Raw genomic sequence first — 14,521 nt, 5'->3', positions numbered from 1 at the left:
CCGGTACATTCATTACAAATAATTTTTATTGTGATGAGTTCTCAAAGTGTTCTATATCGACCCCTTGGGGATTGATTTCCCAGGGGTCGACATAAACAAAAACTGATATTGGTGATCGACGATTTCAACAAATCGAACCCTATTAATTAACACAAGTTCTTAGTTGAAACATTAAAGATACTGTATAAGTAGTGTTGCGTGAACCAACTTTATATAAGAATGATATTTTATAAGAATGTATTATAATTTGTATTAATTATTATTAATTAGACTTGATATTTACTGAATTGTATGTCTATTGTTGAGAATGATGTCAAATTTACTCACTTAACCAACCGCAATGTTTGAATTGGCGCCTTATGTACAAATAACGTAACGCGAGAAGGGGGGGCGCGAGATAGCGTTATTTACTGTGTATTAAAGATAGTAAATTGCGTTAGGTAGGGGGTAGGGAGTCCAAAATCCGGATTTTTAGCGTTACGTAATTTGTGCACGTTGTGACGAACCAGACAAATGTATTAAAAGTCACTATAATAGAGAAATTGTGCACGACGTCTAAGTATTTTGTATGAATAAGATAGAGATAAAATTTGTAAAGAACTTGGGCTATAGAGGGTCGATGGTCTCACTTCATTCTGGAAAAAAGGTCTCTTGTCCACAATAGTTTGAGCATCCCTGCTCTAAACGAATCACCATTCAAATGCAATGTTTTCGCTTCTACAGTCATGACGCTGAAGTTCTGCATTATCACCACACTCTACGCTAACAAGCCGTCGGTTTGTATATTTATATACATAAACTGTTATCGCCAGACGAAGCACGATTGCTGTCAGCTTCGTTTAGTTTTCGCCCAATTAGCGTTCCGTGCTGGTCGCGTTTTGTAAACGGGAAAAACGCTCTCTAATAGGATTACTGCTATTATACAAAATCAAAAATCGAAGTGAAAAAATGAATCGTTCTAAATTGCGGTGTGGTCCGCAAATAGTCGCATTGCTAGTAGTGACGCTAAGCTTCATCGCGGCCAGCAGTGCATCATTCATCAATCCTTATACTCATTTTATCAAACGCAATCGAATATCCGTGGCATCTCGCATCCGCGGAGGAAACAATGGAGAGCCGCTATTCATTACACCCTATTTGGAAGCGGGCAAAATTAAGGAAGCGCAAACGGCCGCCCGTGTGAATCACAGCCGCATAATAGGATTCGAGAGCTACAGTGGATTCTTCACTGTCGACAAGCGGTACAACTCGAACATGTTCTTCTGGTATTTTCCCTCGAAGAACACTTCCTTCGAAGCGCCAGTTCTACTTTGGCTGCAGGGTGGGCCCGGTGCTTCATCTCTGTTTGGATTGTTCGAGGAGAATGGTCCGTTTTACATCTCTAAAAATCTGAAAGCCCTTCCCCGGAAGTACTCGTGGCATCAGAATCACCACCTTATCTACATCGATAACCCGGTGGGAACTGGTTTCAGTTTCACTGACAACGAAGATGGGTACGCACGCAACGAAACTCAAGTCGGAGAGAATCTGTACCAAGCGTTATTACAATTCTTCCAACTTTTTCCCGAACTGCAGAAGAATCCATTCTATGCGAGCGGTGAGTCATACGCGGGAAAATATGTCCCAGCAATTGGGTACACTATTCATAGGAAGAATCCATCTGCCAAAATCAAAATCAACCTACAAGGGCTAGCCATCGGTAATGGGTACAGCGATCCGATTAACCAACTGGATTACGGTGACTATCTGTTCCAATTGGGACTGATTGATTTCAATGCAAAAGAGCACTTCGATGAAGAGGAGACCGCGGCGATTGAATGTGTACGAAAGAACGATTATCAGTGCGCCTTCAAAATAATGGACGACCTTATGGACGGTGATGAGAACGGATCGTCCTTCTTTAAGAATATATCCGGATTTGACACGTACTACAATTATCTACACACTTCCGAAAATCCAGCCGATGAGATTTATTTGCTAGGATTTCTAAAGCTTCCGGAGACGAGGAAAGCCATTCACGTGGGTGATCTTCCCTTCCACGACTTGGATGGTGAAAATAAAGTTGAAAAGTTTCTGCAGCATGACATAATTGATTCCGTTGCTCCATGGATCGCTGAGTTGCTGTCCCACTACAGGATGCTGATATACAACGGACAGCTTGATATCATATGTGCGTACCCAATGATGGTGAACTATTTGAAAAATTTGCAATTCGATGGTGCGGAGGAGTACAAAACTGCAGAGCGGTATATCTTCTATGTGGATGGCGAAATAGCGGGGTACTTCAAGCTGGTGAACAACTTGATCGAAGTGTTGATTCGAGACGCTGGACACATGGTGCCAAGAGATCAGCCAAAATGGGCGTATGTTATGATCAACACATTCACCTCCGTTCATTCGTTTTTCCCTCCAAGCGATTGAGCATTTCAAAACTTATCCCTTCTGAATACTCACCAGACGGCTGAAATCGGCCCACATCACCACATCGTTCCCGATAGCTCAGCATTTGGCACTTCTGCCAAGGTCCGAAATATCCTCGATCCTCTAGAACAACATAATAAATTAATAAACCACGTTACAGTTATGAAAATGATGTGTTTCAGTGCGATTAACGAACCTCCCCCTCGGCTCTCATAGTATGCCCATATCGGAATGCCTATCGCCGAGGAACTAAACACCAGACACAGGAATCCTAGGCAGGTCACTAGCACTGCGTAGATATTCGGTTTGAGTCCGGCCATTGCTGGTGCATCGCTCAGGTGATGTGGTTTGTGGGGTTCAGTTCTGCACTTCCGGCTTTCAAATGCGGTGATGATGATACTCTTGTTGCAACAACAGCAGCGTAACCGTTTCTAGCTCGAAACGCAAGCGGGAAGGTAGGTAGTTAGGTGTGTGTGCGCGTGCGTGTGCATGAATATAGCCGAAAACAGAAGGTGCGCTGCCTATGCACCGGCCTAACCGACTAAACAATGCGCGAAGGTGGTCACTGGAATGGGATTGTACGTTTGCGTTCGATTAGTCATGGGGTCGTATGGTGAATACGAAATGAGTTCGCTGATGTTCTATGGGTCGAATACATAATATAACACCTGTGAGTTGATACGATTCGGTAGAATTCTATGCTGAATGATGAATATTGAATGGTGGATTCGATTTCATTCTCACTAAACGTCGAAACATTTCGACATAGCCAAATGTTGTGAATTGCATTTAAAATTTTATTCTGAATTGAAACATAGCTTAGCTCTGAGAGAAAGAAACGTATTGCCATGCTTCGCATATTGAAGATGATCTGCCGAAAAAGTGTTTGTAGCGATGAAAAATTTCAGGATTCAGCAATATCTTCGGATTTTTACCGGTTCCTGAAGGATGGATTGGAATAAATATGAAGTCCTTAAAGGTAAACATAGATATTTCAAAATTTTTAGCGAAATAAAAGGTGCTCTCTATATGTTGCGATACGTGCGAAATGCATTCATTCATTAATTCTTTGTTTTTAAGAGGCTTCAAACTTGGCGGTTCATTAGCCTCTAACGTGAGACCTATTTTACGGAATGCATGCAGAACCAACCGTGTGTAGTATGTGATAGCGAGACCTCGGAAACGTGCTCCAGAACAACTCAGCTATGCAAAACGAAAGTCCTCGACTTCTAACACTCAATTTTATTATCAATATTTAGTACCTTAATCAAGAAAGTGGCAGATAGAGTCCCATGGACATAATTTTTTTTGTTATTCGTTACAATTTTTGTTTCCAACTCTGATAAGCCTCTCTACAAGATGTCACAGAGGAGGCCTTCGTAGCCTAATTGGTTGCGTGTCCGCTACTAAGCGAACGATGATGAACTCATAACTCAGAGCCTCTCAACTGACCATCTTTGTGTTATTTTAGCTACGATGTCCACGCAACAATCATCATGTGGCGGTAATCCAGTCCCTTACCGCTCACATTTTCGGTCTGTTGCATCGGTAATTGGCACTATTAATAACACAGCAATGGAAGCCTCATATCAACAGTCCCGCTGTGAACAGTCCAACTGTGAACATTCGAACAATAGAAATATTCTTACCCCGAAAAAAGGCGACATGTGTTATCTCTATATAAAGGGGTAGTGAGTATCCCACTTGACTATACATGCTGTATTGATAGTCACCTTATGTTTGAAGAATTTGATGACTTCAGAGTCACCCTGTACATCAGTAGAGATATCGCATGTCAAAATACAAATAAAAACAGAAATTGCTCTCTCGATAGTCATTCGGCCGTAGTTCTGTGCGCATGGTATCTAAGGAATTGCTCGTGAAATTTAGTTCATTCAATCTGATATATTGGACAAATCATCGGTTTGGACGACTGTTCACATATTCTAGGAGAGGTGAACAGATATTTTGTTTAATCTCAGCGATTAATTAGCATAGAAATTATTTTGATGTTTGGGAAGTGGTCATAGAAGAATAACAACTTACAATGTTCTGTTTACTAAAACAGATATACCTCATCACATTCTGCTTTTGAAGAAGATCCTATTGTGGCTTTGACCCTGGATAAATATGCCACTCCAACTAAACCAAGCCTCATTATGCGGAACGTTATGTGTTTCTTACTACGTTTTTGTATGCATGAGAAAATTTAAATTGAGAATCTAGGTGAATAGGCTTGTTTCACACATGTACCTACTATATCAAATAAGATTTGAACAAATTTGGACGAAAAAAACGCATAAATCTATCCTATTTCGCTTGATATGTACAGGTGACCACTTTGCCCCCACTAGGTGACCACTTCACCTCCAAGCAAAACAAATGTTCGATTTTTCACCCTTTTTTAATGATTAAAAGTGTACTATTTTGAATTTTTACAGTAAAAGCCGTTTGCTATCTTAAAGAACAATGGGTTGAACTATAATGTTTTTCGAGAAACGGGAATTGAATCGGTATGTGGGCGCTGGAAATGGGTATATTCCTTGGGGTGACCACTATGCTCCCACTTCCCCTATAAAAATCTCGTGTCACGATGTTCGTGGTCGAACTCCTTCGAAACGGCTCGACCGATTTTCATGAAATTTTGCACAAAAAACTTGGTTGGCATTAGAATTATTATTATTATTATTATTATATAGAGTTATGGCACTTCTCAGCATTGAGCTGGAATATTCACCTACCCCCGGGCTTCTTAAATGCCAAAGGGGGATTAGGCTCTGTGGTATCTTTTTTTTTCTTTTTTTCTCTTTATAATAGTGTCTGCACAATCATCGTGTTCTAGTTATGGTGATTCAGGAACCGTCGCACTATGTTACACGTTCCAAGAATCACCGCTTTCTGCATAACCGCAAGCTGCTCTGTTGATTGCAGCTCCTCCAATGACTGCGTGAGAGAGTGTGGAACTAAACCAGTAGCAGAGATCACTACTGGTATAATACGGATGCCTTTCAAATGCCACATTTGTTTTAGTTCTTCTGCCAAGTCGTCATACTTGGTTATCTTGGCAGCAAACGTAGATTGTAGATTGTGGTCTAACGGTATTGCAATGTCTATTATCAGCACTTCTTTCTCATTTTTATCGTAGACCAAAATATCAGGGCGATTAGCTGGTATTCGGACATCCGTAATAATCTCGCGATCCCAGTACAACTTGTAACAGCTATTTTCCAAAACCGGATCCGGAATATACTTGTAGTAGGGTACCAACTGATTTACCAAGTTGCGTTTTGATGCTAGCTGTTGATGAACAATCTTGGCAACCGAGTTGTGACGATTGAGATAAGCTGATTCGGCTAGCGCTCCACAGCCGGCTATGACGTGTTCAATCGCCTCTCCTACTTTATTGCACTTTCTGCAACAGTCAACAACGTTTTCGTGCAAGATGTACTTCCGGTAGTTTTTAGTCGCTATTATCCGGTCCTGGATGGCTACCATAAACCCTTCTGTTTCAGAAGGAGTTCACCTCGCACCAGCCACGTGTTCGATAATACTTAGTCGATATGCGCTTGCTCTAAACGATGAGGGTGCGTCCCATGAAGTTCCTTTTGCTTCCATGATGTTATTTTTTCTTCTATGGTCTGCAAATTGCAGCTAAGTTCGTACTGCTCCTGCGCCAGATGCAGGGCACTGAATCCACGGTCCGCTTCACAGACAGCGCGATAGATATCGTATCGGGGCTGACTTTCCACGAAGTAACTCCACAACTGCTGGATCTGGGAACTGCAAAGCGCTCTAATGTCAGTGACACCTCTTCCTCCTTCAACACGTGGCAAGGTGAATCTTTCTATGGACGACTTTGGATGGTGCATACGGTGCTTTGTGAACGTCACTCTCATTGCTCTTTCTATTGTTTCTAAATTGGTTTTCGTCCACTTCAGCACCCCGAAACTGTACGTGAATAAAGGAACGGCAAACGTATTGACGGCTTTGATTTTTTTGCCGCCGCAGAGGTTTGTATTCAAAACCTGGTTGATTCCCTTTGTTTTCACATGAATTGGGTATCCCACTGACAGTTCTGCTTGATATTTTGCTAACGATCCTAGCATCAATCATAGGGCTCTTGCTACACATACATTCAGAGCATCTGATGGGCAAACATCGCTTGTTTACGTTCGTAATTTATTTGCAGAAGCAGTGGATTTATTATCAACCGGCGTCTTGTTCTTAATTTTAATATAGTTGCGGTATTTCTACCAGCACGAAATTATGAACAGCACAAATATGAACTTTGTGAAACAGTTAGGCAAGCTATTTCCTGAACAAGAGTTTTTGTGTGACGCATATTACGCACAATAACTCATTTCGCAATGTTAATTGAGCGAATTTCCCACTAGATTTGAATCGGAAAGTTGGCGGAAAGGATTATCCACATGTTCGGATCAAGATCAAAGTTATAGAGGCTCGAGCTCACGCTTGAATGCTTCCTTGTATTTTCCATGAATTGGCCAACTGATGGATTTTCTGGATTTGGATTTAACTTCTTCGCAGAGCGTTCAGGTACCCGGAAATCATAACTGAAGGTTGGTTGTTTTTTTCTGGTTGACATATTCAGCATAGCCAATCGCTTTTTTGGCGAAAATAACCACCGATTAAGGATGTTTGCAAAATAATGTTGATTATAATTTACTTCTTCCAACACCAGCATTCCAGGGTAAAAAGCACAACGTCTACATGGGAAAATACTTCTCCTAATCCGACCATACAATCGCAATGTACAATTTGCGCTGTTCCTGTGGAACTTTTTGAATAATCAATCTGCATTCATTGATATCGATCATAGCCATAACAAAAATTTCTATTTTTCTTCGTGTATATGGCTCTGAAGCTAAAAGTAAATATTTTTATGTAAAGACACATATGTTCGCATGTTATTGATATGGAATAGCGCGTAATTTTTGTAACTATTTCGCTAGAATAATTATTTGAACAAAGCTCAATCTCGTCGATCCATATAAATCCTATGCAGTGATCTTGAGATGGGCAAACCGTTCATGAACTGTTCAAAAGAACTAGTTCACCAAAAAGAGTGCACGAACGGTCGTTCTTTTTTACTGGGCAACAGTTCACATAAACTGCTTACCCAGTTCAGAACGAACTGTGTACGAAGACCGCTGGCTGAACTGTGTATACATTTCAGTTCAGAACGAACTGAACGGTGGACGATGAACTGTGTATGCAGTTCAGAACGAACTCTTACGATGACCGCTAGCGGAACTGTGTATACAGTTCAGAACGAACTGATCGCTGGCTGAACTGTGCCTACAGTTCAGAACGAACTGTGTATGGTGATCGGTGTATAAGTGGAAGGCGAGCGAACGATTGATAGACGAATGCTGCTGCAAGGTAAATAGTCCTCAAATTAACGAATGGAAACAAACGATAGCCCCATGAAATAACAAAAATAAGATGTCGGTATTGTCGTTTTCATAATAAAACGCAATATTTCAGGATACGATGGTTCTTAAATTGGATTGTTCGATTATTTATCAAATAAAGTTTTAATTTCATATTTTCAAGTTGAGGGTAAATATTTCAATAAGATATGCAATCACAAGAAAAAAAACCAGGTGAAAGCGAAACGATTCAAACAGTATTGTGTCGCTGATATGAATTTTTTTATATTATATCATATTGTGCTTGATAATTTCGAGAAAGTCTTTCGCGTTTTGGTACAGTTTTGCTATAGCAGTTATTGCAAAACATTGTAGAAAAAGCAGTGCAACGCTAGTTTGTGCTGAAAATAATAAATCAAAATTTCAAAATCATAGTTTGATTTTCTATTCTGCTAAGATATTTTTAACAGAATTCGGACACAGAGTTATTGCTAACAAACAGCATTTTATGAATGAAAAGAACTGTCCTACATAACATTTCACACTTTTTTATACATGATATGGCATATCTCTCTAATGTACGAAAGAGTGAGTGAACTGCTCAAAAGAACTAGTTCACTTAAGTGAACGGTTGGTCACTGAACGGTTCATTAAAGTGAACTGTTTTGCCCATCTCTACAGTGATCTCTTTTGCCTGCCCAACAGATTACTAATACATATGCACGCTGCAAGCGCCCTATAGATTGTCACTTAACCCATTTTAGGCCAAGCGTTCGAAAAATCGAACAGCAACTTTGACAATTTTTCATGTGTTTGGACAGGAACCATATGATAATGTTTTTGCACCAAAAGATAGCTTAATTTATTGAGAGTTCGGGTTGAGTAGCGTACTGGAGTGGACGTGTGTTTTTGCGCTCCGTGCTTTGACCTTTATGTGCTTGCGATTCCTGCCGTTTTAAAGTGTCATGACCAGTGAAACTGATGAACATTGTTTTAGTAGAATGAAAACCAGTGAAATTCGGTTGAATTCCATGTTTTATAGTGAGATAAAAAAAAAAGTGACATCAGATCGAGAGAATCCATTTTTTTTCGGCTCGTAATTATTTGTTAGTTAGAATTTTCTCTAACGTTGTGCTCCTGATTGTCGGCACTCTCGCAATGTGCTCTTGTTCGTCACGCTCTCGGTTTCGTGTCTCTCTCATAGCGAATTCGTTTTTAAAACTGAGTCAGTGCCAAACTGGCTCTGTAATAAAAAAACGTTTTCAGTTTCACGAATGCGGTGGTTTGTTGGTGTGCGTTATATAGTCTGATTTGTTTATATTTACGACGGCAAATGTACAGTGTCGACGTCTGGTGGTGATATCAGTACTTGGGAGGTAAATTGTTCTCCATCAGATCAGAAGGGCCAAGTGCAGTGTAAACATATAAAAGTTTGAATGAAAATTTTTACTTAATATTGTTTGATTACCTAACACATGTAGTTCTGACACTCACTTAACCATTTGTCGATGCATTTCCTGTTTGTTCCACAAATAATTACTATTATAATATAAAACCATCATTAGACACAGTTTTCGTTCAATATTCTGCGATATCGGAAAAAAACTTTTATTTAATCACATAAAATAAATATTCGATACGTGAAGGTAAATTTTCATTCATAATTTTGATTTTGAAATTTATTCCACCTGAATATCCATCATTATTTTCACCTCCCAATGAAAGCACACGTAGCTTAATGCCGTCTACTCTACTCTTCAAAATCAGAATCCGAATTGGATTACGATTCCAATAATACAAAAGCAAAAGCAGCAGGTTTTCCATTTTCATAGTCTTTATTTTTAGATTTTCCAAAACAATATTCGGAGCTTGACAGTTCAGTATAGTTGTATTGGTGAACCCGAGTGCCAACCCGTGAAACATCTCAGTGCGAAACTAACAGCTTTCGGGGCGAACTAGTGCGACACTGAGTGCGAAACTGAGTGAATAAAAAAACGTTTTGACAGCAGTTAGTGCGGCACTGGGGTTGAAACTGAACAAAAACGAATTCGCTATCAGTTCTCGCGCTCTCAAATGCGTGTTGTGTTCTTATCGTCGCGTAATCTCTTTCGGGAAGACTGTTTACAAATATATGTTATGGGAAAATCTATGCTTAGCTTCATGTGATTGATTTGGAGTTGCTAACGAGTATGAAGATGTTCTTTGGTTTTTTTTTTGCACCGCCGTAGTGAACGTATCACATCGAAAGAAAGCGCTGACATCGCTGGACTGAGGATACGAGCTAAGTTTTATTTTTCATTCCTATCTCATACATATTATAAACATTACATTTAATTTATTGTGGGTTCCTGTGGGTGTGGGTAGAGATTTTATTTCATTTCATTTCATATAGCAGTGTGTTAACGGTTCCAGATTTGAGTACAATCATAGGCACAACAGGAGTTCCCGCTGCAATCAGTGACTCGAATATGTGGAGGTGACGGGCGGATGTGTGTGTGTGTGTGTGTGTGTGTAGCGTGTTTCTGAGCGAGTGGCGGATTGATCCGGAGAGTGAGATTCATCATCCTCTCTAGCGAGTGCGTCCTAATGTTCGGTTTCGTTAACTGGGCTGCAGCAGTTGCAATGTAAGCTGCCATTTGAATTCATCTTGAAATGACTGACTCTGAACTCCAGGATGTGCCTCACATTATGGAGTTGTCAGAATTCACTTTATGTTGCGTATCTAAAGTAGTTTGTGTAGATTGTGATTAGCTTGTATTGTTGCCAAAAAAATATTATTCTCTGCATACAGAAGGACTTGGAAAATGGAGAAGGATTTGGTCACTCAACCCTACTGTTCGCAAATGTTTGTATATGTGTTTGTATGTATTTGTATTTATTTTTTTCTCTTTTTTTCGAGTTTCTGCTGTACTATAAACTAGGTTGTTTTTTTTTAATTCTGGATTCCAAATAAGGTGGTTGCAGAATTATAATTTCAAATGTCTTTCCTCGTCGATTCTATGTTGAGCCTTTTCTTCAAAGGGTCGAGGAACTCGGATTTTAAAATCAGATTCAGTGTTCATACACACACTCTCGTGTACTGTGATGGTGGATGCAACTGTGTGCGAGAGGTGGCCGTACGAGATGTTAAGGTCGTGGGATTGCAGCTGCATGGAATGATATTGGTGTGGATGCATTGCTTTCCCTCGCTTTGTTCGGACTTGCTGCTTCGAGCGGACAGAGTGGTTTGTTTTTTTTTCGTCAGTTGTGCAGTCAAATTTTTGTGTGAGCTCGGATCCACTGTCAACGTAGCCTTGAGTGCAGTTATGTTGAATCCGAGTACATATGGTTTGATTGTACGATAGCTAAGGTAAGGAGACGAGCTATTTTGTTCGCTTGGTCTGCCCGATTTAGGGTGGCGCGAGGGGACACTGACAACCGCACCGGTGCAATTCTGTGTAGCTGTTTACTTCTCGCGATTGCATACGATTCGAGTGGCCCCATTTTCACACAGAGGTCCATCAAATTTAACCAAAATATGGAACTAGTATGAACATAGTAGCTTTAGTGTGTTAATTTATACTCTAATTGAGGGTGATTGTTTCTAGATGAGTTCTCTCGGTTACCTTCTCAGGTTTCCCCACAGTTAAAACTTCGCAGTTGCGATTGGATTTCGATAACAAATATGTGCAGAAAAATTTAAAATCTAATTAATGTTACAAGTTTTCCTTCTCAGGATACCTAAAGATCTCTGCCGCGTGTTGAGATATGAGATTTTCAAAATTTAGTTCCATTCAATAGATTGCGTTTACATAATCACATCACTTACCACAGTGAATCCTGATTCTTACCACTTCCCACTAACAATTATCCCTTCCTTGATAAACGCTAGGGAACCACGCTATAGAGGCGACCCTTCTGGCCTTCGGGCGGCGAATATCATACTAACATTCCTTTCCTTCCCCTGGTGACTGTAAGGACGTGGCCGGCGTCGTTATTGACCATTTAAAGCTCGAATCACCGAAAATTGCACAACGAGAATGATTTGCAAGCGTCATTCTGTGTGTTCTTTGTGCAATTTGGTTGGTTCAGGTGAATCACGGAGAGCAACTACGAATTGTACAGTCTACCCAAGCTCAAGCTCAAGCTCAAAAGATAGCTTAATTTATTGACTACTACTTATATCGATTTCATTCAATTTTGAGTAACTTTATTGGATAATAAATTCGATTTAAAGCAAGTATGTTTGGAAGGTGTTTTCAATTTCAATTAAAAACCCCAATAAAATACAAAAATATGTGAAGTTTTCTACAGTATTGCTTTCATAGAAGAACATACATTGTGATATAGAGCGAAAATCATTCAATACAGGAAAATAACAGCCGGGGAAATTGAGTGTTCGAAAAATCGAACGTTGGCCATAACGAACATTTTTTTTCTGCTGAATGAACACCAACACATCTAACCTCCGCTGCGCATTTTGATTTGTTTACTTTAGAAGACGGAAGGTTTTTCATTTATTCTTGCATCTTCAGTTGTGAATGTTTGCAAATATAGATTAATCTAGCAAATATTATTGAAAATGTGTATGATTTTTTTTCCGTAACAACCTTAGGTGATGGCGGCACGTAGAATTTCTTTTGTGGGGGAGCTGGAGGAAATTATCAGTACGTGTAACGAGAATTCTAATGAAATTGTTTGTGTGAATATTCTTCCGCCGGACCGAATAATAACCTCCCAACCCTCTATGCCATTGTTTTTAGCAGAACTCTGGTACTTTTCAGGTTTCGGAAAATGTTTTTTGGGAAAATGTTTTCCGGGAAATGGATTATTGGAGAGACTAGTTTTTGAGCATTGACATTTCTCCACAGTTAACAATAAAAATAACAGCATATGCTTTCGTTTGAAAGAAAAAGTCTGTCTGTAATAAGTTAAAATTACATGAAATAAGAAATGCCACATCTCATCTTAGGTGGATTAATTTGGATTTATACTTAGAGACCTCCATTCTCCTGTTCTTGTTCTTCCGGGAATCCAAAATTGAAGCATTTATGAATACCGTATATTTGCTAATTGAAGTGACTTCTAGTTCGCAGTATGTTTGTACTTGCAAAAAAAAAAGAAGAAAAGAAGATGGGAAAAAAATAATTCTTGAACATTGGAGTTCCTTGAGCGTTAATAATCGAAAATACAACAATGGCTTTCGTCAAAAAAATAATGTTTACAGTTTGGTCGTTAATGGGTTAAGTGAGATTTGAAGTCGTGTCCTCATATGTTATCGACTCGGGTATGAAATAGGAGCTGAAAAGTAAGGTGGCTTCCACAATAAAGAGAGAAAATTTGCTATCTCACGTCATTCGCCGCGCGGAATAAAGGGGATTAGCTTGAATCGTGTGAGTATGAATTTGATTATAAAGATTTTATCGAAATCGCGTGCAACATTAGTTGCTAAACAATACGTTACCCATTAATTTTGAATACGTTCAAACTGATCCTAGATAATCCAGCTATCTTTCAAGCATGAAGTATCGCATCGCTAAACTTCAGCATATTTTCTCACACAAATATTCCAAGCAAACATGCATCGAGTACACATACACGTGAATCGATTCATTACATCTTTTTCCAATTCCAATTGGAGACCCCAAAAAGCATCATGAGAATCAACAGGTTATTGGTATACACTCGTGTATGTAAATTGACTTTCTCTGCAGTGCAAAGCAACGAAAATGAAACCGTATACCGCCTCACCTCTAGTACTGAGCGTCGTTTCTTGTTCCGTGTCCCATCTGCTTGTACATATTACTTCCAATTTCGCAAACCGTCTGCTAAACCGGTGTAAAAACGAACTCAACCTACCTCAAATTCTTCAGCAAAAAGTTTTCGCTCGTATTACACACAACAACGGACACATTCACTAGCCCCGTTTTTGGCCCTGACTCATCAGCACCATGCCACTCACGCGCAAATTAGCAATGCATTTACGGTTGTCTCGACGAGCGCTTAACAAATTTGTAATCAAACAAACGCAGTCCACCTTTTCGGCGGCCGCTTGAAAACAACGCCTTTCCGCTCGAAGGTACTGTATTGAATTGCGGATCGGCTGGTTTACCTTTTTCCACCTTCCACCTTCTCCTTTCCGGCTTGCGGTTTTGAACCAATGCAGATTTCTAGGTCTAATGCACCAAAAGGTCACGTCACGTTGTGGACCTTAGAGCATCCTCAACCGTTTTTCTTCGATGTTATTTCCTTATTCTTCACTTAAAGTCATACGGCTCAAAGTTCATCACTCAATATAGTTTCGGCCTGTTTCAACGTGGCAAACTAGCAATGCATCTATTTTACTATTTATTATTGAGTAACCCTACCCTAATATGCATCGCAAATAACGCGTTTCATCAATTGAACAGCAAAAAAAAACATCCGCTGGACAATAGACAATGACTAACCGACCTCCCATGCTGTGTGAATCAAAATCACCTCTGATCACCGATTTGCGGTTTAGACGCTAGTTACGCTAACTTGCCGTAAACAGGTTGTGACTGTGGAGATGCATCGTCATATTTCTGACTTTCTGGCCGAGAAAGATATGCAAAACTAACTTTAATCGAGGGGGAAAAACAAACGTTTGCAATAAGAAGCAAATAAAAATAAAAACATTACACTCGCTAGACATCTGGGGTGGGTGGTGTAATCGGCACTTGTTGAAATACTGTTTCACGCCACAG

General features: G+C 39.8%; 2 protein-coding genes across 3 annotated transcripts in view; one reads left to right on the top strand and one right to left on the bottom strand.

The window, feature by feature from the left end:
- Positions 1 to 14,521, bottom strand: part of LOC129765213 (uncharacterized) — a 31,376-nt gene that overhangs the window by 15,943 nt on the left and 912 nt on the right. Inside the window, exons 1-3 of one of the 2 annotated variants that reach the window (XM_055765267.1) lie at positions 13,653 to 14,076; positions 2,618 to 2,986; positions 2,455 to 2,544 (exon numbers count right to left, since the gene is read on the bottom strand). In XM_055765267.1, the coding sequence (XP_055621242.1) occupies positions 2,455 to 2,544; positions 2,618 to 2,741 (214 nt within the window). In that variant the 5' untranslated portion in view covers positions 2,742 to 2,986; positions 13,653 to 14,076. Of the gene's footprint in view, positions 1 to 2,454; positions 2,545 to 2,617; positions 2,987 to 13,652; positions 14,077 to 14,521 lie in introns of those variants that run through there. The other variant, XM_055765266.1, reaches the window with a different exon arrangement.
- LOC129765212 (vitellogenic carboxypeptidase-like) lies at positions 736 to 2,590 on the top strand. The gene has a single exon (XM_055765264.1). The coding sequence runs from the start codon at positions 949 to 951 to the stop codon at positions 2,419 to 2,421; it is 1,473 nt and encodes a 490-aa protein (XP_055621239.1). The 5' UTR covers positions 736 to 948; the 3' UTR covers positions 2,422 to 2,590.

The sequence above is a fragment of the Toxorhynchites rutilus genome, chromosome 2 (assembly GCF_029784135.1).
Source record: "Toxorhynchites rutilus septentrionalis strain SRP chromosome 2, ASM2978413v1, whole genome shotgun sequence".
NCBI lineage: Eukaryota > Metazoa > Arthropoda > Insecta > Diptera > Culicidae > Toxorhynchites > Toxorhynchites rutilus.
The sequence above is the reverse complement of the archived record's forward strand: the minus strand, read 5'-3'. Positions and strand labels throughout refer to the sequence as shown.